This window comes from Salmo salar, chromosome ssa12 (assembly GCF_905237065.1).
Source record: "Salmo salar chromosome ssa12, Ssal_v3.1, whole genome shotgun sequence".
Classification (NCBI taxonomy): domain Eukaryota; kingdom Metazoa; phylum Chordata; class Actinopteri; order Salmoniformes; family Salmonidae; genus Salmo; species Salmo salar.
In genome coordinates, this window is record NC_059453.1 from 91407100 (window position 1) to 91431778 (window position 24679).

A 24679-nucleotide genomic window follows, 5' to 3' on the forward strand; every position below is an offset into this window, starting at 1 on the left:
CCTCGTGTACACACACACTGTCCCTCGTGTACACACACACTGTCCCTTGTGTACACACACTGTCACTTGTCTACACACACTGTCCCTTGTGTACACACACTGTCCCTTGTGTACACACACTGTCCTTCGTGTACACACTGTCCTTCGTGTACACACTGTCCTTCGTGTACACGCTGTCCCGCATGTACACACTGTCCCTCGTGTACACACACAGTGTCTCTCATGTACACACTGTCCCCTCATGTACACACTGTCCCTCATGTACACACTGTCCCTCGTGTACACACACAGGGTCTCTCATGTACACACTGTCCCCTCATGTACACACTGTCCCTCGTGTACACACTGTCCCTCATGTACACGCAACACAAATGGGTTTGGGATTCAGCATGTGTCTACGCAAAAGATGTCATAAATCAGCAGTGCAGAGCTCTCCCTGTCCTCTGCCGTGCCCTGATTGTATTACTGCTGATGATATCTGGAAATGTGCATGTTCACCCTGGCCCATCTACTGTTGCTAGCCTCAATTCTGACTTGTGCTCTGATATCTGCTTCACTCATTTCTGCTCTCGTAAAAGCCTGGGTTTTCTGCATGTTAACATGAGAAGCTTATTACCTAAAATGGATCAATTGAAAGTGTGGGTTCCCAGCTCCAATCCAGATGTGTTGGTCATTACTGAGACATGGTTAAGGAAGAGTGTTCTGAATACTGATGTTAACCTTCCTGGTTCTAACCTTTTTTGGCAAGACAGATCTTCCAAAGGTGGGGGAGTGGTAATCTTTACCAAGGATCACCTTCAGTGCTCGGTTGTCTCCACCAAGTCTGTCCCCAAACAATTTGATTTGCTGGTTTTAAGTATTAAACTTTCAAATAGCTCTTTGTTGACTGTTGCTGGGTGCAATTGTCCTCCATCAGCACGAGCCTGTACCCAACCTGCCCTAAGCTCTCTCCTGGCCCATTACACTAAGTCTGAATTTATCCTGCTAGGTGACCTAAACTGGGACATGCTTAAACCACCTGACCAAGTCGTAAAGCAATGGGACTCCCTAAATCTTTCTCAGATTATTACCAATCCCACAAGGTATGACTCCAAACACCCAGAAAAGGCTACTCTCCTTGATGTTATCCTCACAAATAATCCTGATAGGTATCAGTCTGGTGTTTTCTGTAATGACCTTAGTGATCACTGTTTTACAGCCTGTGTTCGTAATGGCTGCTCAGTGAAACGACCTGTCCTGATTTGTCATAGACGCTGGCTAAAATAATGTAATGAGCAAGTCTTCCTTCATGAACTGGCCTCTGTAAATTAGTATAGAATCAGCTTGATCCCCTCTGTCGAAGACGCTTGGACCTTCTTTTTTATCTTTTCAGTGGTATTGTTAACAAACACGCCCCCATAAAGAAAATGACAATTAAAAACAGGTTCAGCCCCTGGTTCGACCGTGATCTTGCAGAGTTACTCCACCTCAAGAATTGCATTTGGCGAAAGGCTCGGCACACGCATACTCAGGCTGACTGGCCATCGTTCAGGCAAATGAGAAATAAGTGCACTATCCGGAAGGCCAAAGTTAGTTACTTTAAGGAGCAGTTCTCTCTCTGTGCGTCTAACCCCAAGAAGTTCTGGAAAACGGTTAAAGACCTGGAGAATAAACCCTCCTCCTCGCAGCTGCCCATGTCCCTTAATGTTGATGATGTGGTTGTTACTGACAAGAAGCACATGGCTGAGCTCTTTAATCACCACTTCATTAAGTCAGGATTCCTATTTGACTCAGCAATGCCTCCTTGCCCATCCAACATTTCCTCATCTCCCACCCCCTCTAATGCAACTATCCCCGATGCTTCTCCCTCTTTTTCCCCACTGCCCCGCTACAAAGTTTCTCCCTGCAGGCAGTCACTGCTAGAGGAGCTCCTGAAAATGGGTCAGATGGTTTAGACCCTTTCTTCTTTATGGTTGCTGCCCCTATCATCGCCAAACCCATCTCCAACCTTTTTAACCTGTCTCTCCTTTCTAGAGAGGTTCCCATTGCTTGGAAGGCAGCCACAGTTCATCCTTTATTTAACCTCACTAAGGTAGGTGGGCACTATTTTCACCTCCGGATGAAAAGTGTGCCCAAAGTAAACTGCCTGCTACTCAGGCCCAGAAGCTAGGATATGCATATAATTAGTAGATTTGGATAGGAAACACTCCAACGTTTCTAAAACGGTTAAAATAATGTCTGTGAGTATAACAGAACTGAAATGGCAGGTGAAGAACTGAGAAAAATCGATCCAGGAAGTGGGATTTTTTTATGTTTGTAGTTTTCCATTGACTTCCTATACAGATTCCATTGACTTAGGACTCAAATTGCACTTCCTATGGCTTCCACTAGATGTCAACAGTCTTTAGAAATTGCTTCAGGCTTGTATTCTGAAAAATTAGGGAGTAAGACCACTCTGAATGAGTGGACACTGCAGTGTCCCGAGGTTTTTCATGCGCGAGACCGAGAGTGCGCCTTTCTTGTTTTCCTTTTATATTGACGAAGGCTTTTGTCCGGTTGAAATATTATTGATTATTATGACTAAAATCAACCTGAGGATTGATTATAAACATCGTTTGACATGTTTCTACGAACTTTACTGATACTTTTCGGATTTTTCGTCTGCCTGTTGTAACTGCCTTTGAGCCTGTGGATTACTGAACAAAACGCGCAAACAAAACAGAGGTTTTTGGATATAAAGAGGGACTTTATCGAACAAAACTAGCATTTATTGAGTAAATGGGAGTCTTGTGAGTGCAACCATATGAAGATCATCAAAGGTAAGTGATTAATTTTAGTGCAATTTCTGACTTGTGTAACTCCTCTACTTGGCTGGTAATTGTTTGTAATAATTTGTCTGCTGGGCGCTGTTCTCAGATAATCGCATGGTATGCTTTCGCCATTAAGACTTTTTGAAATCTGACACCATGGTTGGATTAACAAGAAGTTAATCTTTAAACCACTTGTATGTTTTATGAATTTTTATAATGAGTATTTCTGTTTTTGAATTTGGCGCTCTGTAATTTCATTGGATGTTGGCCAGGTGGGACGCTACCGTCCCACAACCCCTAGGATCAAGCTGATCCTAACTGTTATAGGCCTATTTCTATTTTGCCCTGCTGTTCATCAAAAGTGTTGGAAAAACTTGTCAATAATCAACTGACTGGCTTTCTTGATGTCTGTAGTTTTCTCTCTGGTATGCAATCTGGTTTCCGCTCAGGTTATGGATGTGTCACTGCAACCTTAAAGGTTCTCAATGATGTCACCATTGCCCTTGATTCTAAGCAATATTGTGCTGCTATTTTTATTGACTTGGCCAAAGCTTTTGATATGGTAGACCATTCCATTCTTGTCGGCCGGCCAAGGAGTATTGGTGTCTCTGACAGGTCTTTGGCCTGGTTTGCTAACTACCTCTCTCAAAGAGTGCAGTGTATAAAGTCAGAAAATCTGCTGTCTCAGCCACTGCCTGTCACCAAGGGAGTACCCCAAGGCTCAATCCTAGGCCCCACGCTCTTCTCAATTTACATCAACAACATAGCTCAGGCAGTAGGAAGCTCTCTCATCCATTTATATGCAGATTATACAGTCTTATACTCAGCTGGCCCCTCCCCGGATTTTGTGTTAAATGCTCTACAACAAAGCTTTCTTAGTGTCCAACAAGCTTTCTCTACCCTTAACCTTGTTCTGAAAACGTCCAAAACAAAGGTCATGTGGTTTGGTCAGAAGAATGCCTCTCTCCCCACCGGTGTGGGTCGGAGGGTTTAGAGCTTGAGCTAGTCACCTCATACAAGTACTTGGGAGTATGGCTAGACAGTACACTGTCCTTCTCTCAGCACATATCAAAGTTGCAGGCTAAAGTTAAATCTAGACTTGGTAATTGCTCCTCTTTCACCCCAGCTGCCAAACTAACCCTGATTCAGATGACCATCCTACCCATGCTAGATTACGGAGACATAATTTATAGATCAGCAGGTAAGGGTGCTCTCGAGCCGCTAGATGTTCTTACCATTCAGCCATCATATTTGCCACCAATGCTCCTTACAGGACACATCACTGCACTCTATACTCCTCTGTAATCTGGACATCTCTGTATACCCGTCGCAAGACCCACTGGTTGATGTTTATTTTTAAAAACCCTCTTAGGCCTCCCTCCCCCCTATCTGAGATATCTACTGCAGCCCTCATCCTCCACATACAACACCCGTTCTGCCAGTCCCACATTCTGTTAAAGGTCCCCAAAGCACACACAACCCTGGGTCGCTCCTCTTTTCAGTTTGCTGCAGCTAGCGACTGGAAAGAGCTGCAACAAACACTCAAACTGGACAGTTTTATCTCAATCTCTTCATTCAAAGACTCAATCATGGACACTCTTACTGACAGTTGTGGCTGCTTTGCGTGATGTATTGTTGTCTCTACCTTATTGCCCTTTGTGCTGTTGTCTGTGCCCAATAATGTTTGTACCATGTTTTGTGCTGCTACCATGTTGTGTTGCTACCATGTTGTTGTCATGTTGTGCTGCTGCCATGCTGTGTTGTCATGTGTTGCTGCCTTGCTATGTTGTTGTCTTAGGTCGCTCTTTATGTAGTGTTGTGTTGTCTCGTCGTGATGTGTGTTTTGTCCAGTATTTATATTGTATTTATTTATTTAATCCCAGGTCCCCGTCCTCGCAGGAGGTCTTTTGCCTTTTGGTAGGCCGTCATTGTAAATAAGAACTAGTTCTTAACTGACTTGCCAAGTTAAATAAAGAAATAAATAAAATGTGACAGGGAGGGGTGTGAATGAAAATTACTGGTAGTCTGTGTGTGTGTGTGTGTGTGTGTGTGTGTGTGTGTGTGTGTGTGTGTGTGTGTGTGTGTGTGTGTGTGTGTGTGTGTGTGTGTGTGTGCACCTCCAAGTCTTCAGACAGTACCTGATCCTGAATGGTGCATCTAATTCAAAGGAGGCTGCTGAGGGGAGGACGGCTCATAACAATGGCCGGAACAGGGCAAATGGAATGTCATCAAAACACCAAGAGACCATGTGTTTGATGTGTTTGATACCATTCCACTGATTCCTCTCCAGTCGTTACCACAAGCCCTTCCTCCCCCTTTAAGGTGCCACCAACCTCCTGTGATATAATTCTAAATTCTTATTGTGGTTCTGTCATTGTGTTTCCTATCGGTTTTCCTTACGGCGGTTCTAATTCTAAATTCTAAAAGTTATTATTGTGGTTCTCTCCTCAGGGCGTAAAGGCTGCTGGCTGTCTTGTCCTGCCCTGTAACCTAGCAGAGCCCCAATGCCAGTGGACATGCAGCCACATCAGAGGCTGTATCATTATGAGTCTACACCCAACCAGCCGCCCAGAGGGTAAGACAACACAACAACAACAACCACTCCTCCTCTCCTACCTGCTGGAATATTATGTTCAATTGATCTTTGAACAGTCTGTCACAAGATACTATAAAGACATTAACAGACAGACATGAATGATTCATTCTTGTCCCTCCCCAAACCCAATAAAAAATGATCTGACGACTTGTCTAGTCCAGAAGCTTAAATGTGTTTATTTTACTCACATACAGACAACCAGAATTTTCAGAGTAGCTAAAAGCCTAAAAGGCCAGGTCCAGGAGCAATTGTTGTGGAGAGAGTTAGCTGAGCTCTGCCCCTCTTTCCTCCCCCTCCCTCTCTCCTCCCCCTTCCTCCCCCTCCTCTCCCTCTATACCACCCAGGTTGTGAGGTGAGCGGGCGAGGTAGTCTCTCTTTCTCTCTCTCTCTCTCTCTGACAGCTGCTAATTACAGGCCAGCCAGACCCGGCTGAGCTCTGCATGACTGCCCGCACTACCGCCCGCCTGTACCCTGCTCAGGTTACCCTGCTAGAGGGAGGGATAGAGGAGGGGTGAGAGAGAGATAGGGAGAGAGAAGGAAAGGGGAGCGAAGGGAGATGGGGTGAGATTAACAGAGGGAGAAATGTGAAAGAATTGAGGGAGGGAAAGAGAGTGAGAGAAAGGGGAGAGAGAAAGGGGTGAGAGAAAGGGGAGAGAGAGGAGGGGGTGAGAGAAAGGGGTGAGAGAAAGGGGAGAGAGATAGGCAGAGAGAGAGGAGGGGGTGAGAGAAAGGGGAGAGAGAAAGGCAGAGAGAGAGGAGGGGGTGAGAAAGACAGGATAGAGAGAGAGGGGGTCAAATAAAAGGGGGACAGGGAGGCAGAGAGAAAGAGAGGGAGAAAGAAAAGCCTAATTTACTTCTACCAGATTAGAGAGAAGTAAGAGAGATGGTGAGAGAAAGGAGGGAGAGAAAGCGAGAGGCAGAGAGAGACGGAGGGGGAAACCCACCATAGTAGATTAGACAGAGAGGAGCAGCCTAAGCTCCTGTGTGGAGGAATACAGGTTGTAGAGAAAGAATTAGAGAGCTGAAAGGGAGACTTAGAAGGTACAGGGATGAATGGAGTCTGCTCTACAGGAGAGAGAGAGAGAGAGAGAGAGAGAGAGGGGGGAGAGAGAATGAGAAAGTAGGAGAGGGAAAGAGAGAGGGGGGAGAAAGAGAGAGGGAGAGAGAGAGGGGAAGAGAGAGAGTGAGAGAGAGCGAACGAGAGGGGGGAGGCAGGGAGAGAGAGAGAGAGAGGGAGAGAGAGAGAGTGAGAGAGAGAGGGAGAAGGAGAGAGGGAGAGAGAGAGAGAGAGAGAGAGGGGAGAGAGAGGGAGAGTGAGAGAGAGGGTGTGAGAGAGAGAGAGAGGGAGATAGAGAGGGAGAGAGAGGGGGAGAGGGAGAGAGAGAAAGACAGCGAGGGAGAGTGAGAGAGAGAGGGAGACAGATAGTGAGAGAGAGAGAGAGAGAGAGAGTGAGAGACAAAGAGGGAGAGAGAGAGCAAGCGAGAGAGCGAGAGAGAGAGAGAGAGAAGGAGAGAGAGAGAGAGAGAAGGAGAGAGAGAGAGCGAGATAGAGAGATACGAGAGAGGGAGAGAGACCGGGAGAGAGACCAGGAGAGAGACCGGGAGAGAGATAGGGAGAGAGAGAGAGATAGGGAGAGAGAGAGAGAGAGAGGGGGAGAGAGAGAGAGAAAGACGGAGAGGGAGAGAGAGAGAGTGAGAGACAGAGAGAGAGAGAGATAGGGAGAGAGAGAAAGAGAGAGATATGGAGATTAAGAGAGAGAGAGAGAGAGAGAGAGTAAACGTTCAATGTATGAGAACATTGGAACGTTGCTACCAGGCTTCCCTGATCTGTTCAGTTTATAAATGAAAAACAGTTAGTGTCTATGGCTCTATAACATTACCCTGAATAAGAGTGCAGCGCCACCTGGTGGTAAATGAAAAGCGCAGAAGTGTTGAAATCCTGTGCTGGATAAGCAACCAACATGCTGTTTACCTCACTGTTCAGAAGTAGCTGTTACAGCATCGGTGTTCAGCTATCTGTCTATTCCTTCTTCCTCTGTTTCTCTCTGCCTCTCTCTCTGTCTCCCTCCCTATTTGTCCCTTTCACTCCCTCTCTGGCTGACTGAGTGCAGGGTAACCTCCCTCTCTCCTCTCTCCCTCTCTCTCTTTCCCCCTCTCTCTACCTCTCTCTCTATCCCTCTCTTTATCTATCCATCTACCTCTCTCTCTATCCCTCTCCCTCTCTCTCTTTCCCCCTCTCTACCTTTCTCTATCCCTGTCTTTATCTATCCATCTACCTCTCTTTCTATCCCTCTCTCTATCTATCCCTCTCCCTCTCTCTCTATCCCTCTACCTCTCTCTCTATCCCTCTCCCTCTCTATCTATCCCTCTCCCTCTATCTATCCCTCTACCTTTCTCTCTATCCCTCTCCCTCTCTATCTATCCCTCTACCTCTCTCTCTATCCCTCTCCCTCTCTATCTATCCCTCTACCTCTCTATCTATCCCTCTACCTCTCTCTCTATCCCTCTCCCTCTCTATCTATCCCTCTACCTCTCTCTCTATCCCTCTCCCTCTCTATCTATCCCTCTCCCTCTCTATCTATCCCTCTACCTCTCTCTCTATCCCTCTCCCTCTCTATCTATCCCTCTACCTCTCTCTCTATCCCTCTCCCTCTCTATCTATCCCTCTACCTCTCTCTCTATCCCTCTCCCTCTCTATCTATCCCTCTACCTCTCTCTCTATCCCTCTACCTCTCTATCTATCCCTCTCCCTCTCTATCTATCCCTCTCCCTCTCTATCTATCCCTCTACCTCTCTCTCTATCCCTCTACCTCTCTCTCTATCCCTCTCCCTCTCTATCTATCCCTCTCCCTCTCTATCTATCCCTCTCCCTCTCTATCTATCCCTCTACCTCTCTCTCTATCCCTCTACCTCTCTCTCTATCCCTCTCCCTCTCTATCTATCCCTCTCCCTCTCTATCTATCCCTCTCCCTCTCTATCTATCCCTCTACCTCTCTCTCTATCCCTCTCCCTCTCTCTCGTAGTTGGTTGTGTAACTGTCAGGTCCTGATATATTTATCTCACTGTGTGTCTCTGTGTGTCTCTGTGTGTCTGTATACTGTATGTCTCTGTGTGTCTGTATACTGTGTGTCTCTGTGTGTCTCTGTGTGTCTGTATACTGTATGTCTCTGTGTTTCTGTATACTGTGTGTCTGTATACTGTGTGTCTGTATACTGTGTGTCTCTGTGTGTCTGTATACTGTATGTCTCTGTGTGTCTGTATACTGTATGTCTCTGTGTGTCTGTATACTGTATGTCTCTGTGTTTCTGTATACTGTGTGTCTGTATACTGTATGTCTGTATACTGTATGTCTCTGTGTGTCTGTATACTGTATGTCTCTGTGTGTCTCTGTGTGTCTGTATACTGTATGTCTCTGTGTGTCTGTATACTGTGTGTCTCTGTGTGTCTGTATACTGTGTGTCTCTGTGTGTCTGTATACTGTATGTCTCTGTGTGTCTGTATACTGTATGTCTCTGTGTGTCTGTATACTGTATGTCTCTGTGTGTCTGTATACTGTATGTCTCTGTGTGTCTGTATACTGTATGTCTCTGTGTGTCTGTATACTGTGTGTCTCTGTGTGTCTCTGTGTGTCTGTATACTGTGTGTCTCTGTGTGTCTGTATACTGTGTGTCTCTGTGTGTCTGTATACTGTATGTCTCTGTGTGTCTCTGTGTGTCTGTATACTGTGTGTCTCTGTGTGTCTCTGTGTGTCTCTGTGTGTCTCTGTGTGTCTGTATACTGTGTGTCTCTGTGTGTCTGTATACTGTGTGTCTCTGTGTGTCTGTATACTGTATGTCTCTGTGTTTCTGTATACTGTATGTCTCTGTGTGTCTGTATACTGTGTGTCTCTGTGTTTCTGTATACTGTGTGTCTGTATACTGTGTGTCTGTATACTGTGTGTCTCTGTGTGTCTGTATACTGTATGTCTCTGTGTGTCTGTATACTGTGTGTCTGTATACTGTGTGTCTCTGTGTGTCTGTATACTGTATGTCTCTGTGTGTCTGTATACTGTGTGTCTGTATACTGTGTGTCTGTATACTGTGTGTCTGTATACTGTATGTCTCTGTGTGTCTGTATACTGTGTGTCTGTATACTGTGTGTCTCTGTGTGTCTGTATACTGTATGTCTCTGTGTGTCTGTATACTGTGTGTCTGTATACTGTGTGTCTGTATACTGTATGTCTCTGTGTGTCTGTATACTGTATGTCTGTATACTGTGTGTCTCTGTGTGTCTGTATACTGTATGTCTCTGTGTGTCTGCATACTGTGTCTCTGTGTGTCTGTATACTGTGTGTCTCTGTGTGTCTGTATACTGTATGTCTCTGTGTTTCTGTATACTGTATGTCTCTGTGTGTCTGTATACTGTGTGTCTCTGTGTTTCTGTATACTGTGTGTCTGTATACTGTGTGTCTGTATACTGTGTGTCTCTGTGTGTCTGTATACTGTATGTCTCTGTGTGTCTGTATACTGTGTGTCTGTATACTGTGTGTCTCTGTGTCTGTATACTGTATGTATCTGTGTGTCTGTATACTGTGTGTCTGTATACTGTGTGTCTGTATACTGTATGTCTCTGTGTGTCTGTATACTGTGTGTCTGTATACTGTGTGTCTCTGTGTGTCTGTATACTGTATGTCTCTGTGTGTCTGTATACTGTGTGTCTGTATACTGTGTGTCTGTATACTGTGTGTCTGTATACTGTATGTCTCTGTGTGTCTGTATACTGTATGTCTGTATACTGTGTGTCTCTGTGTGTCTGTATACTGTATGTCTCTGTGTGTCTGCATACTGTATGTCTCTGTGTGTCTGTATACTGTGTGTCTCTGTGTGTCTCTGTGTGTCTGTATACTGTATGTCTCTGTGTGTCTGTATACTGTATGTCTGTATACTGTGTGTCTCTGTGTGTCTGTATACTGTATGTCTCTGTGTGTCTGCATACTGTATGTCTCTGTGTGTCTGTATACTGTATGTCTCTGTGTGTCTGTATACTGTATGTCTCTGTGTGTCTGTATACTGTGTGTCTCTGTGTGTCTGTATACTGTATGTCTCTGTGTGTCTGTATACTGTATGTCTCTGTGTCTGTATACTGTGTGTGTCTGTATACTGTGTGTCTCTGTGTGTCTGTATACTGTGTGTCTGTCTGCTTGTCTAGTCTTACTCCATCAGGAAGGTCACCCTACAGTGATGTGTCATCGCTCCGCGCTCCACTCCACAACGGCCAGCCTCTTGACTGCAGGAACATGTACAACCCTATGACCCCTAACCCCATGACCCCAAACCCCAGGACTAACCCTAACTCTGGGGTCAACCCCATGGACCAGTACATGCGGCCCCCTCTGGCCCCCCCACTGCACAGCATGATGGGACACCGCGGCATGAATCAGTCCTCCGATGGTGAGCCAGACCTTTATTAATTGTATGGTTGCAATGCTACCGGTAATTTACCAAAGTAAAGTAATTTTGGTAATTAACAGAAAATCTATGGCAAATCTATCGTCGCTTTTGTCATTTATACTTGAATAACTTATTTTTTAAATTCATATATGGTATTAATGTATTATATCTGTGTCCATATTGTCCAGGAGTTTCTAATAGATGGCCCATATGGTTTAAGAGAAAACAGACTAATTCATGAAAAATGCATCTAATCAACAATGGCATTATTTTCAATTACTTACAACTCGTCCAGCTAATGACTTTTTCACAGCTGCCACCAGTTTGACGCAAAAACATTGACAACAAATACATGTTGACATAGTTTTTTTTTATTAATAAGGATATTTCATGCTAAAACCCTCATATTAAACACCAATGGTATTCACTAAAATCAATCAAATGTATTTATGAAGCCATTTTAACATCAGCTGATGTCACAAAGTGCTGTACAGAAACCCAGCCTAAAACCCCAAACAACAAGTAATGCAGGTGTAGAAGCACGGTGGCTAGGAAAAACTCCCTAGCAAGGCCAGAACCTAGGAAGAAACCTAGAGAGGAACCAGGCTATGAGGGGTGGCCAGTCCTCTTCTGGCTGTGCCGGGTGGAGATTATAACAGAACATGGCCAAGATGTTCAAATGTTCAAATGTGTGTCTCTGCGTGTCTCTGCATCTCTCTGTGTCTCTCTGTGTGTCTGTCAAGCAGGGTCAAATAATAATAATCATAGTAGTTGTCGAGGGTGCAACAGGTCAGCACCTCAGGAGTAAATGTCAATTGGCTTTTCATAGCCGATCATTCAGAGTATCTCTACCGCTCCTGCTGTCTCTAGAGAGTTGAAAACAGCAGGTCTGGGACAGGTAGCACGTCCGGTGAACAGGTCAGGGTTCCATAGCCTCAGGCAGAACAGTTGAAACTGAAGCAGCAGCACGTTCAGGTGGACTGGGGACAGCAAGGAGTCATCATGTCAGGTAGTCCTGAGGCATGGTCCTAGGGCTCAGGTCCTCCGGGAGGGGAGGGAGAATGAGAGAATTAGAGGGAGCATACTTAAATTCACACAGGACACCGGATAAGACAGGAGAAATACTCCAGATATAACAGACTGACCCTAGCCCCCTGACACATAAACTACTGCAGCATAAATACTGGATGGTTTATATTTAGGATCATTTAGGATAATGTTTAAAGCTTTGTCATTCCATTTTTTTTTTCAATCATCTTATTGAATTATTTCATATATTTTACATGTGATAAAGCCACACAAAGGGCCAGAGATTATTACAGACCCCAGTGATAATCTGAAGTACCCCAAAAGGGCCACTAGATATCTTGTGAAAAACGACATAAAATCCTTGAAAGATACCAACATTCTGGTAGTTTTAAAAGTAAACCTTGAAAGTTTCCAGTAATATACCCTCCCTTTGCAACCCTAATCATGTGAATAACTTCATGACCTTTAACCTCATTATAACCAGAGACAGAGGCTCTATCTCAACTAGTCTTTCCTCCATTCCTCCCGAATCTTAGCCTCCTTCTCACCCATGACGTGAAGAGAGAGGATGCAAGGAATCAAGGGAAGATGAATTGAGAAAGAGACAGAAGAACCCTATCCATCTCCATGATACTCCTGGCCTTAAGCAGTCAGAATGGCCATGTCCTAAAGCAGTCAGACTGACCATGTCCTAAAGCAGTCAGACTGACCATGTCCTAAAGCAGTCAGAATGACCATGTCCTAAAGCAGTCAGACTGACCATGTCCTAAAGCAGTCAGACTGGCCATGTCCTAAAGCAGTCAGACTGGCCATGTCCTAAAGCAGTCAGACTGACCATGTCCTAAAGCAGACAGACAGGTTATGTCCTAAAGCAGTCAGACTGACCATGTCCTAAAGCATTAAGAATGACCATGTCCTAAAGCAGTCAGAATGACCATGTCCTAAAGCATTAAGAATGACCATGTCCTAAAGCAGTCAGAATGACCATGTCCTAAAGCAGTCAGACTGACCATGTCCTAAAGCAGTCAGACTGGCCATGTCCTAAAGCAGTCAGACTGACCATGTCCTAAAGCAGTCAGACTGACCATGTCCTAAAGCAGTCAGACCTGGCCATGTCCTAAAGCAGTCAGACTGACCATGTCCTAAAGCAGTCAGAATGACCATGTCCTAAAGCAGTCAGACTGGCCATGTCCTAAAGCAGTCAGACTGGCCATGTCCTAAAGCAGTCAGAATGACCATGTCCTAAAGCAGTCAGATTGGCCATGTCCTAAAGCAGACAGACTGGCCATGTCCTAAAGCAGTCAGACCTGGCCATGTCCTAAAGCAGTCAGACTGGCCATGTCCTAATGCCTTAAGAATGGCCATGTCCTAATGCAGTCAGAATTGCCATGTCCTAAAGCAGTCAGAATGGCCATATCCTAAAGCAGTCAGAATGGCCATGTCCTAAAGCATTAAGAATGACCATGTCCTAAAGCAGTCAGAATGGCCATGTCCTAAAGCATTAAGAATCACCATGTCCTAATGCAGTCAGAATGGCCATGTCCTAAAGCAGTCAGACTGACCATGTCCTAAAGCAGTCAGAATGACCATGTCCTAAAGCATTAAGAATTACCATGTCCTAAAGCAGTCAGAATGACCATGTCCTAAAGCATTAAGAATGACCATGTCCTAAAGCAGTCAGAATGACCATGTCCTAAAGCAGTCAGAATGGCCATGTCCTAAAGCAGTCAGAATGACCATGTCCTAAAGCAGTCAGAATGACCATGTCCTAAAGCAGTCAGAATGACCTAAAGCCAGTAATAATGTGATTATTCTCCTTCTCTGTGTTTGTCCAGGTGTTAACAGCTCCCCCTACTGTCAGAACAACCTCATGTCATCCCACTATGGCTTCCCCCACGGACACGGATCAGACCACATGGGAGGCGGTAAGAAAATAACTGGGTTGTGTTCATTAGGCACCAAATGGAAGAAAAAGGACTGAAACAGGGAGGGACTACCTGGACTTGTCTAATGAGAAATGCAAATTTGGTTTTCCGCTGCAAAACGCTTAAAAATGTTTTCTGTTGCAAACCCCTCTCTCTCTCTGCTACCCGTCCCTACCCCTCTCTCCACCTCCTCGCTGTTCCCCTCTCCCAAACCCCCCAACCCCCTCTCTCCCCCCACCTTGCTTCTTTCTCCCCCAAATCCCCACTCCCCTCTCTCACCCCTCCTTTCTCCCCCCAAATCCCCACTCCCCTCTCTCACCCCTCCTTTCTCCCCCCAAACCCCCACTCCCCTCTCTCCCCCCTCCTTGCTCCTTTCTCCCCCACAACCCCCCTCCCCCTCTCCCTCCTTTCTCTCCCTCAGGTTCGCGGTTCTCCACGCCTCGCTCCATGCTGAAGCTGAGTAAGAAGCGTGCTCTGTCCATCTCTCCTCTGTCGGACGCCAGCATGGACCTCCACACGGTCATCAGGACCTCTCCTAACTCACTGGTGGCATTTGTCAACTCACGCTGTGGACCCAATGGAGGCTCCTCCTACGGACATCTGTCTGTTGGTGCCATGAGGTTAGAGCCGTACACTATACTAAACTATAGTGCACTATACTGTACTATACTATACTGTTCTGTACTATACTGTGCTATACTGTGCTATACTGTGCTGAAGCTATACTGTACTATACTGTACTATACCATACTATACTGTGCTATACTGCACTTTACTATACTGTTCTGCACTAAACTATACCGTACTATACTGTGTTATACTGTGCTATACTGTGCTGAAGCTATACTGTACTATACTGTACTATACCATACTATACTGTGCTATACTGTACTTTACTATACTGTGCTGTGCAATACTATACCATACTATACACTACTATACCATACTGTACTATACTATACTGTACTATACTGCACTGTATTATACTATGCTTTACTGGACTATACTGTACTATACTGTACTCTATTATACTGTACTATACTGTACTGTACTGTGTTGTACTGTACTGTACTATGTTGTACTGTACTATACTGTACTATACTGTACTGTGTTGTACTGTACTATACTGTACTGTACTGCACTGTACTTTACAGTAATATACTGTAATATACTGTTCTGTACTATACTGTGCTTTACTATACAATAGTGTACTGTACTATACTGTACTATACTATACTGTACTTTACTGCATTGTACTTTACTACACTATACTGTACTATACTATACTGTAATATACTGTTCTGTACTATACTGTACTATACTGTACTGTACTGTACTGTGTTTTACTGTACTGTACTATACTGTACTGCACTGTACTATACTATACTGTACTATACTATACTATGCTGTAATATACTGTTCTGTACAATACTGTACTATACTATACTACACTGTACTATACTATACTATACTGTGATATACTGTTCTGTAATATACTATACTGTACCATACTATACTGTGCTATACTATACTGTACTATACTGTACTATACTATACTGTACTATCCTGTACTATACTATACTGTACTATGCTATACTGTACTATACTATACTGTACTATCCTGTACTATACAATACTGTACTATACTGTACTATACTATACTGTACTATCCTGTACTATACTGTGCTATACTGTACTATACTGTACTATACTATACTACTGTACTGTACTACAGACCCAACCATGAGGTCAGATCTCCAGAACATTCCCTATATAACTGGAACACAGTAGAACTCAATAACAGACATACTCTTTGGCTTCATAGTCACGTTGTATTGAAATGTGAGTCATCTGGGAATTCATCAACTATCACCAGCTTTATTCTATGTAGTCAGTGTTATATCCATAGACATCAAATCAAATCAAATGTATTTATATAGCCCTTCGTACATCAGCTGATATCTCAAAGTGCTGTACAGAAACCCAGCCTAAAACCCCAAACAGCAAGAAATGCATGTGAAAGAAGCACGGTGGCTAGGAAAAACTCCCTAGGAAAAACTCCCTAGAAAGGCCAAAAACCTAGGAAGAAACCTAGAGAGGAACCAGGCTATGAGGGGTGGCCAGTCCTCTTCTGGCTGTGCAGGGTGGATATTATAACAGAACATGGTCAAGATGTTAAAATGTTCATAAATGACCAGCATGGTTAAATAATAATAATCATAGTAGTTGTCGAGGGTGCAACAAGCACGTCCGGTGAACAGGTCAGGGTTCCATAGCCGCAGGCAGAACAGTTGAAACTGGAGCAGCAGCACGGCCAGGTGGACTGGGGACAGCAAGGAGTCATCATACCAGGTAGTCCTGAGGCATGGTCCTAGGGCTCAGGTCCTCCGAGAGAAAGACAGAAAGAGAGAAAGAGAGAATTAGAGAGAGCATATTTAAATTCACACAGGACACCGGATAAGACAAGAGAAATACTCCAGATGTAACAGACTGACCCTAGCCCCCCGACACATAAACTACTGCAGCATAAATACTGGAGGCTGAGACAGGAGGGATCAGAAGACACTGTGGCCCCATCCGATGATACCTCCGGACAGGGCCAAACAGGCAGGACATCAAGATGATACAATTGTTTATAATCATTCCCCATTCAGTTGATTGTTTATCAGTACCTGTGATCTGTTTTTAATAGCCATATTGTCTTGTCTCCTGTATGGCAGTCCGTCTATGGGTCTCTCCAACTCCATGAACTACCAGTCCAGACAACAGGGCTCAATGTACGGCGGACACACCCCAGGACCCTGCCACGCACCTCCCACCAGAATACCCCCACACAACCCTCGACTACACACACCCAAACATGGACACGTAAGACTGTTTATGATTGTCTTGACACCAACTACGGGCTCGACAGTTTAAAGACAAGTCATACAGAGAAAAACGGAGAGACTTTCTAAACCGACAGTGATGTAGTTGAATAGTCCTGACATGTTTTTGTGTGTAGCTGAAGACAGAACCTGGACTGGGCAGTGTGATGGATGGGATCAGTATTAAATGTCTGGACGAGAGGTCCGAGGGAGACCTGGCCAGCCCTTCTTCCAATGGCACACAGGTAACAAATTACACTACACAACACACACACACACACACACACACCACACACAACCACGGGTAACACTACACACTTAGACACACATATACACACCACACACAACCACACATAACACACACATAACAACACTACATAGTCAACACTCAATCACAACTTTAAACATAGTATAATTTTGCTAACAATTTCTGTGTGAGAGATGGTCATTGTGAGAGACAGAGATGGTTTGTGTGTGCATGTTATGTGGTGTTTAACAACTTCTACCCTTACATTACTTGATGTAATGCCATGTGAGTACCATGAACGTCCTGGTGTTGTTGAACCCTGACCTCTTGACCTGTACCCAGGATCCTCTGCTGGGTCTGCTGGACTGCCGGGAGGATCTGGATAGGGAGGAGAAACCGGAGCCAGAGGTAATCTACGAGACAAACTGCCACTGGGAGAGCTGCAGCAAGGAGTTTGACACGCAGGAGCAGCTAGTGCACGTGAGTACATTAGGGACAAGAGAAGCTAGTGCACGTGAGTACATTAGGGACAGGAGAAGCTAGTGCACGTGAATACATTAGAGACAGGAGCAGCTAGTGCACGTGAATACATTAGGGACAGGAGAAGCTAGTGCACGTGAGAACATTAGGGATAGGAGGAGCTAGTGCACGTGAATACATTAGGGACAAGAGAAGCTAGTGCACGTGAGTACATTAGGGACAGGAGAAGCTAGTGCACGTGAATACATTAGAGACAGGAGCAGCTAGTGCACGTGAATACATTAGGGACAGGAGAAGCTAGTGCACGTGAGAACATTAGGGATAGGAGGAGCTAGTGCACGTGAATACATTAGGGACAGGAGCAGCTAGTGCACGTGAGTACATTAGGGACAGGAGGAGCTAGTGCACGTGAATACATTAGGGACAGGAGCAGCTAGTGCACGTGAGTACATTAGGGACAGGAGCAGCTAGTGCACGTGAATACATTAGAGACAGGAGCAGCTAGTGCACGTGAATACATTAGGGACAGGAGAAGCTAGTGCACGTGAATACATTAGCGACAGGAGGAGCTAGTGCACGTGAGTACATTACGGACAGGAGCAGCTAGTGCACGTGAATACATTAGCGACAGGAGGCGCTAGTGCACGTGAGTACATTACGGACAGGAGCAACTAGTGCACGTGAAAATGGACAGGAACAGCTAGTGCACGTGAATAATGACAGCAGATGCTAGTGCATGTGAATAGGGACAGGAGGAGCTAGTGCACGTGAATAGGGACAGGAGAAGCTAGTGCACGTGAATAGGGACAAGAGAGGCTAGTGCATATTAATACATTAGGGACAGGTAGTGCACGTCATTATTGGCCCAGGAAGGAGGGTTTTCAGACCATGTGACTCTGCCTGGACAAATCTTACAGTAGGGCAATAGGGCCAAGAGTTTGTCCGGTCAGGTCATGAGGAAAAAGTTTTGGCCTTACAGGTACATGAAAGATGAGAGGGAAGAGGAAAGGAAGGTTTGAGACAGTCTAGAATAACAGTCTCTAACTCCCAGTCTAGAGTAACAGTCTCTAACTCTCAGTCTAGAGTAACAGTCTCTAACTCTCAGTCTAGAGTATTGGTCTCTAACTCCCAGTCTAGAATAACAGTCTCTAACTCTCAGTCTAGAGTAACAGTCTCTAACTCTCAGTCTAGAGTAACAGTCTCTAACTCCCAGTCTAGAGTAACAGTCTCTAACTCTCAGTCTAGAGTAACAGTCTCTAACTCTCAGTCTAGAGTAACAGTCTCTAACTCTCAGTCTAGAGTAACAGTCTCTAACTCTCAGTCTAGAGTATTGGTCTCTAACTCTCAGTCTAGAATAACAGTCTCTAACTCTCAGTCTAGAGTAACAGTCTCTAACTCTCAGTCTAGAGTAACAGTCTCTAACTCTCAGTCTAGAGTAACAGTCTCTAACTCCCAGTCTAGAGTAACAGTCTCTAACTCTCAGTCTAGAGTAACAGTCTCTAACTCCCAGTCTGGAGTAACAGTCTCTAACTCTCAGTCTAGAGTAACAGTCTCTAACTCTCAGTCTAGAGTATTGGTCTCTAAATCCCAGTCTAGAATAACAGTCGCTAACTCTCAGTCTAGAGTAACAGTCTCTAACTCTCAGTCTAGAGTAACAGTCTCTAACTCTCAGTCTACAGTAACAGTCTCTAACTCTCAGTCTAGAATAACAGTCTCTAACTCCCAGTCTAGAGTAACAGTCTCTAACTCTCAGTCTAGAGTAACAGTCTCTAACTCTCAGTCTAGAGTAGTGGTCTCTAACTCCCAGTCTAGAATAACAGTCTCTAACTCCCAGTCTAGAATAACAGTCTCTAACTCTCAGTCTAGAGTAACAGTCTCTAACTCTCAGTCTAGAGTAACAGTCTCTAACTCCCAGTCTAGAGTAACAGTCTCTAACTCCCAGTCTAGAGTAACAGTCTCTAACTCTCAGTCTAGAATAACAGTCTCTAACTCCCAGTCTAGAATAACAGTCTCTAACTCCCAGTCTAGAATAACAGTCTCTAACTCCCAGTCTAGAGTAACAGTCTCTAACTCCCAGTCTAGAGTAACAGTCTCTAACTCCCAGTCTAGAGTAACAGTCTCTAACTCCCAGTCTAGAATAACAGTCTCTAACTCCCAGTCTAGAATAACAGTCTCTAACTCCCAGTCTAGAGTAACAGTCTCTAACTCCCAGTCTAGAGTAACAGTCTCTAACTCCCAGTCTAGAATAACAGTCTCTAACTCCCAGTCTAGAGTAACAGTCTCTAACTCTCAGTCTAGAGTAACAGTCTCTAACCCTCAGTCTAGAGTAACAGTCTCTAACTCTCAGTCTAGAGTATTGGTCTCTAAATCCCAGTCTAGAATAACAGTCGCTAACTCTCAGTCTAGAGTAACAGTCTCTAACTCTCAGTCTAGAGTAACAGTCTCTAACTCTCAGTCTACAGTAACAGTCTCTAACTCTCAGTCTAGAATAACAGTCTCTAACTCCCAGTCTAGAGTAACAGTCTCTAACTCTCAGTCTAGAGTAACAGTCTCTAACTCTCAGTCTAGAGTAGTGGTCTCTAACTCCCAGTCTAGAATAACAGTCTCTAACTCCCAGTCTAGAATAACGGTCTCTAACTCTCAGTCTAGAGTAACAGTCTCTAACTCTCAGTCTAGAGTAACAGTCTCTAACTCCCAGTCTAGAGTAACAGTCTCTAACTCCCAGTCTAGAGTAACAGTCTCTAACTCTCAGTCTAGAATAACAGTCTCTAACTCCCAGTCTAGAATAACAGTCTCTAACTCCCAGTCTAGAATAACAGTCTCTAACTCCCAGTCTAGAGTAACAGTCTCTAACTCCCAGTCTAGAGTAACAGTCTCTAACTCCCAGTCTAGAGTAACAGTCTCTAACTCCCAGTCTAGAATAACAGTCTCTAACTCCCAGTCTAGAATAACAGTCTCTAACTCCCAGTCTAGAGTAACAGTCTCTAACTCCCAGTCTAGAGTAACAGTCTCTAACTCCCAGTCTAGAATAACAGTCTCTAACTCCCAGTCTAGAGTAACAGTCTCTAACTCTCAGTCTAGAGTAACAGTCTCTAACCCTCAGTCTAGAGTAACAGTCTCTAACTCTCAGTCTAGAGTAACAGTCTCTAACTCTCAGTCTAGAGTATTGGTCTCTAAATCCCAGTCTAGAATAACAGTCGCTAACTCTCAGTCTAGAGTAACAGTCTCTAACTCTCAGTCTAGAGTAACAGTCTCTAACTCTCAGTCTACAGTAACAGTCTCTAACTCTCAGTCTAGAATAACAGTCTCTAACTCCCAGTCTAGAGTAACAGTCTCTAACTCTCAGTCTAGAGTAACAGTCTCTAACTCTCAGTCTAGAGTAGTGGTCTCTAACTCCCAGTCTAGAATAACAGTCTCTAACTCCCAGTCTAGAATAACAGTCTCTAACTCTCAGTCTAGAGTAACAGTCTCTAACTCTCAGTCTAGAGTAACAGTCTCTAACTCCCAGTCTAGAGTAACAGTCTCTAACTCCCAGTCTAGAGTAACAGTCTCTAACTCTCAGTCTAGAATAACAGTCTCTAACTCCCAGTCTAGAATAACAGTCTCTAACTCCCAGTCTAGAATAACAGTCTCTAACTCCCAGTCTAGAGTAACAGTCTCTAACTCCCAGTCTAGAGTAACAGTCTCTAACTCCCAGTCTAGAGTAACAGTCTCTAACTCCCAGTCTAGAATAACAGTCTCTAACTCCCAGTCTAGAATAACAGTCTCTAACTCCCAGTCTAGAGTAACAGTCTCTAACTCCCAGTCTAGAGTAACAGTCTCTAACTCTCAGTCTAGAGTAGTGGTCTCTAACTCCCAGTCTAGAATAACAGTCTCTAACTCCCAGTCTAGAGTAACAGTCTCTAACTCTCAGTCTAGAGTAACAGTCTCTAACTCTCAGTTTATTTTAGTGGTCTCTAACTCTGGTCCTGGAGAGCCACACATAACACAGCATCCTGGTAAAGACTGAACACTCTTGACATGGCAGTAACATATCTCTCTCTTCCACAGCACATCAACAATGAGCACATCCACGGAGAGAAGAAGGAGTTTGTGTGCCACTGGCAGGAGTGTTCCAGGGAGCAGAGACCTTTCAAAGCCCAGTACATGCTGGTGGTTCACATGCGCAGGCACACAGGAGAGAAACCACATAAGTGTACTGTGAGTATACTACTTACTGTAGCCTGGTCTCTCTCTCTCTCTCTCTCTCTTTCTCTCAAACAGACCTTTGAAATGGATTGTTAAATGAATTTGAATTCAGTTTAGAATCACGTTTTTAATTCATCAAATAATTACGTTTCAAAGATCAGTTTGAGAGAGAGAGAGGTGCAGTACTGGTAGTATACTCACAGTGCATGTATGTGGCTTTTATGGAGATTCTCAACCTGACACTGATTGAATCTAACGTTGGCTTTCAGTCTACATAATGTATATTTGTACATGTGTTTCAATTTGATGGGTGTTATAAAACATTGTGAATCTGTTTCAGTTTGCAGAGTGTAATAACATGTATCTGTTGTTTCAGATGGAAGGCTGTATGTAATAAGATCCCTGTTATTTCAGATGGAAGGCTGTATGTAATAAGATCCCTGTTATTTCAGATGGAAGGCTGTATGTAATAAGATCCCTGTTGTTTCAGATGGAAGGCTGTATGTAATAAGATCCCTGTTGTTTCAGATGGAAGGCTGTATGTAATAAGATTCCTGTTGTTTCAGATGGAAGGCTGTATGTAATAAGATCCCTGTTATTTCAGATGGAAGGCTGTATGTAATAAGATCCCTGTTGTTTCAGATGGAAGGCTGTATGTAATAAGATCCCTGTTGTTTCAGATGGAAGGCTGTATGTAATAAGATCCCTGTTGTTTCAGATGGAAGGCTGTATGTAATAAGATCCCTGTTGTTTCAGATGGAAGGCTGTATGTAATAAGATCCCTGGTGTTTCAGATGGAAGGCTGTATGTAATAAGATCCCTGTTATTTCAGATGGAAGGCTGTATGTAATAAGATCCCTGTTATTTCAGATGGAAGGCTGTATGTAATAAGATCCCTGTTGTTTCAGATGGAAGGCTGTATGTAATAAGATCCCTGTTATTTGAGATGGAAGGCTGTATGTAATAAGATCCCTGTTATTTCAGATGGAAGGCTGTATGTAATAAGATCCCTGTTGTTTCAGATGGAAGGCTGTATGTAATAAGATCCCTGTTGTTTCAGATGGAAGGCTGTATGTAATAAGATCCCTGTTGTTTCAGATGGAAGGCTGTATGTAATAAGATCCCTGTTATTTCAGATGGAAGGCTGTATGTAATAAGATCCCTGTTATTTCAGATGGAAGGCTGTATGTAATAAGATCCCTGTTATTTCAGATGGAAGGCTGTATGTAATAAGATCCCTGTTGTTTCAGATGGAAGGCTGTATGTAATAAGATCCCTGTTTCAGATGGAAGGCTGTATGTAATAAGATCCCTGTTATTTCAGATGGAAGGCTGTATGTAATAAGATCCCTGTTATTTCAGATGGAAGGCTGTATGTAATAAGATCCCTGTTGTTTCAGATGGAAGGCTGTATGTAATAAGATCCCTGTTGTTTCAGATGGAAGGCTGTATGTAATAAGATCCCTGTTGTTTCAGATGGAAGGCTGTATGTAATAAGATCCCTGTTATTTCAGATGGAAGGCTGTATGTAATAAGATCCCTGTTATTTCAGATGGAAGGCTGTATGTAATAAGATCCCTGTTGTTTCAGATGGAAGGCTGTATGTAATAAGATCCCTGTTTCAGATGGAAGGCTGTATGTAATAAGATCCCTGTTGTTTCAGATGGAAGGCTGTATGTAATAAGATCCCTGTTGTTTCAGATGGAAGGCTGTATGTAATAAGATCCCTGTTATTTCAGATGGAAGGCTGTATGTAATAAGATCCCTGTTGTTTCAGATGGAAGGCTGTATGTAATAAGATCCTTGTTGTTTCAGATGGAAGGCTGTATGTAATAAGATGTCTCTGTTGTTTCAGATGGAAGGCTGTATGTAATAAGATCCCTGTTATTTCAGATGGAAGGCTCTATGTAATAAGATCCCTGTTGTTTCAGATGGAAGGCTGTATGTAATAAGATCCTTGCTGTTTCAGATGGAAGGCTGTATGTAATAAGATGTCTCTGTTGTTTCAGATGGAAGGCTGTATGTAATAAGATCCCTGTTATTTCAGATGGAAGGCTGTATGTAATAAGATCCCTGTTATTTCAGATGGAAGGCTGTATGTAATAAGGTCCCTGTTATTTCAGATGGAAGGCTGTATGTAATAAGATCCCTGTTGTTTCAGATGGAAGGCTGTATGTAATAAGATCCCTGTTGTTTCAGATGGAAGGCTGTATGTAATAAGATCCCTGTTGTTTCAGATGGAAGGCTGTATGTAATAAGATCCCTGTTGTTTCAGATGGAAGGCTGTATGTAATAAGATCCCTGTTGTTTCAGATGGAAGGCTGTATGTAATAAGATCCCTGTTTCAGATGGAAGGCTGTATGTAATAAGATCCCTGTTGTTTCAGATGGAAGGCTGTATGTAATAAGATCCCTGTTGTTTCAGATGGAAGGCTGTATGTAATAAGATCCCTGTTGTTTCAGATGGAAGGCTGTATGTAATAAGATCCCTGTTGTTTCAGATGGAAGGCTGTATGTAATAAGATCCCTGTTGTTTCAGATGGAAGGCTGTATGTAATAAGATCCCTGTTGTTTCAGATGGAAGGCTGTATGTAATAAGATCCCTGTTGTTTCAGATGGAAGACTGTATGTAATAAGATCCCTGTTATTTCAGATGGAAGGCTGTATGTAATAAGATCCCTGTTGTTTCAGATGGAAGACTGTATGTAATAAGATCCCTGTTATTTCAGATGGAAGGCTGTATGTAATAAGATCCCTGTTATTTCAGATGGAAGGCTGTATGTAATAAGATCCCTGTTGTTTCAGATGGAAGGCTGTATGTAATAAGATCCCTGTTGTTTCAGATGGAAGGCTGTATGTAATAAGATCCCTGTTGTTTCAGATCGAAGGCTGTATGTAATAAGATCCCTGTTATTTCAGATGGAAGACTGTATGTAATAAGATCCCTGTTGTTTCAGATGGAAGGCTGTATGTAATAAGATCCCTGTTGTTTCAGATGGAAGGCTGTATGTAATAAGATCCCTGTTGTTTCAGATGGAAGGCTGTATGTAATAAGATCCCCGTTGTTTCAGATGGAAGGCTGTATGTAATAAGATCCTTGTTGTTTCAGATGGTAGGCTGTATGTAATAAG

At 43.8% G+C, this 24679-nt stretch overlaps 1 protein-coding gene across 2 annotated transcripts in view; it reads left to right on the forward strand.

Annotated features, from left to right (window-relative positions):
* gli1 (GLI family zinc finger 1) overlaps positions 1-24679 on the forward strand; it is a 141769-nt gene that overhangs the window by 103019 nt on the left and 14071 nt on the right. For both annotated transcript variants that reach the window (XM_045691922.1, XM_045691921.1), the window contains exons 2-9: positions 5241-5364; positions 10573-10814; positions 13679-13768; positions 14190-14388; positions 16489-16636; positions 16773-16880; positions 17225-17362; positions 21413-21562. In XM_045691922.1, coding sequence (XP_045547878.1) covers positions 5294-5364; positions 10573-10814; positions 13679-13768; positions 14190-14388; positions 16489-16636; positions 16773-16880; positions 17225-17362; positions 21413-21562 — 1146 coding nt within the window. In that variant the 5' untranslated portion in view covers positions 5241-5293. The remainder of the gene's footprint in view (positions 1-5240; positions 5365-10572; positions 10815-13678; positions 13769-14189; positions 14389-16488; positions 16637-16772; positions 16881-17224; positions 17363-21412; positions 21563-24679) is intronic.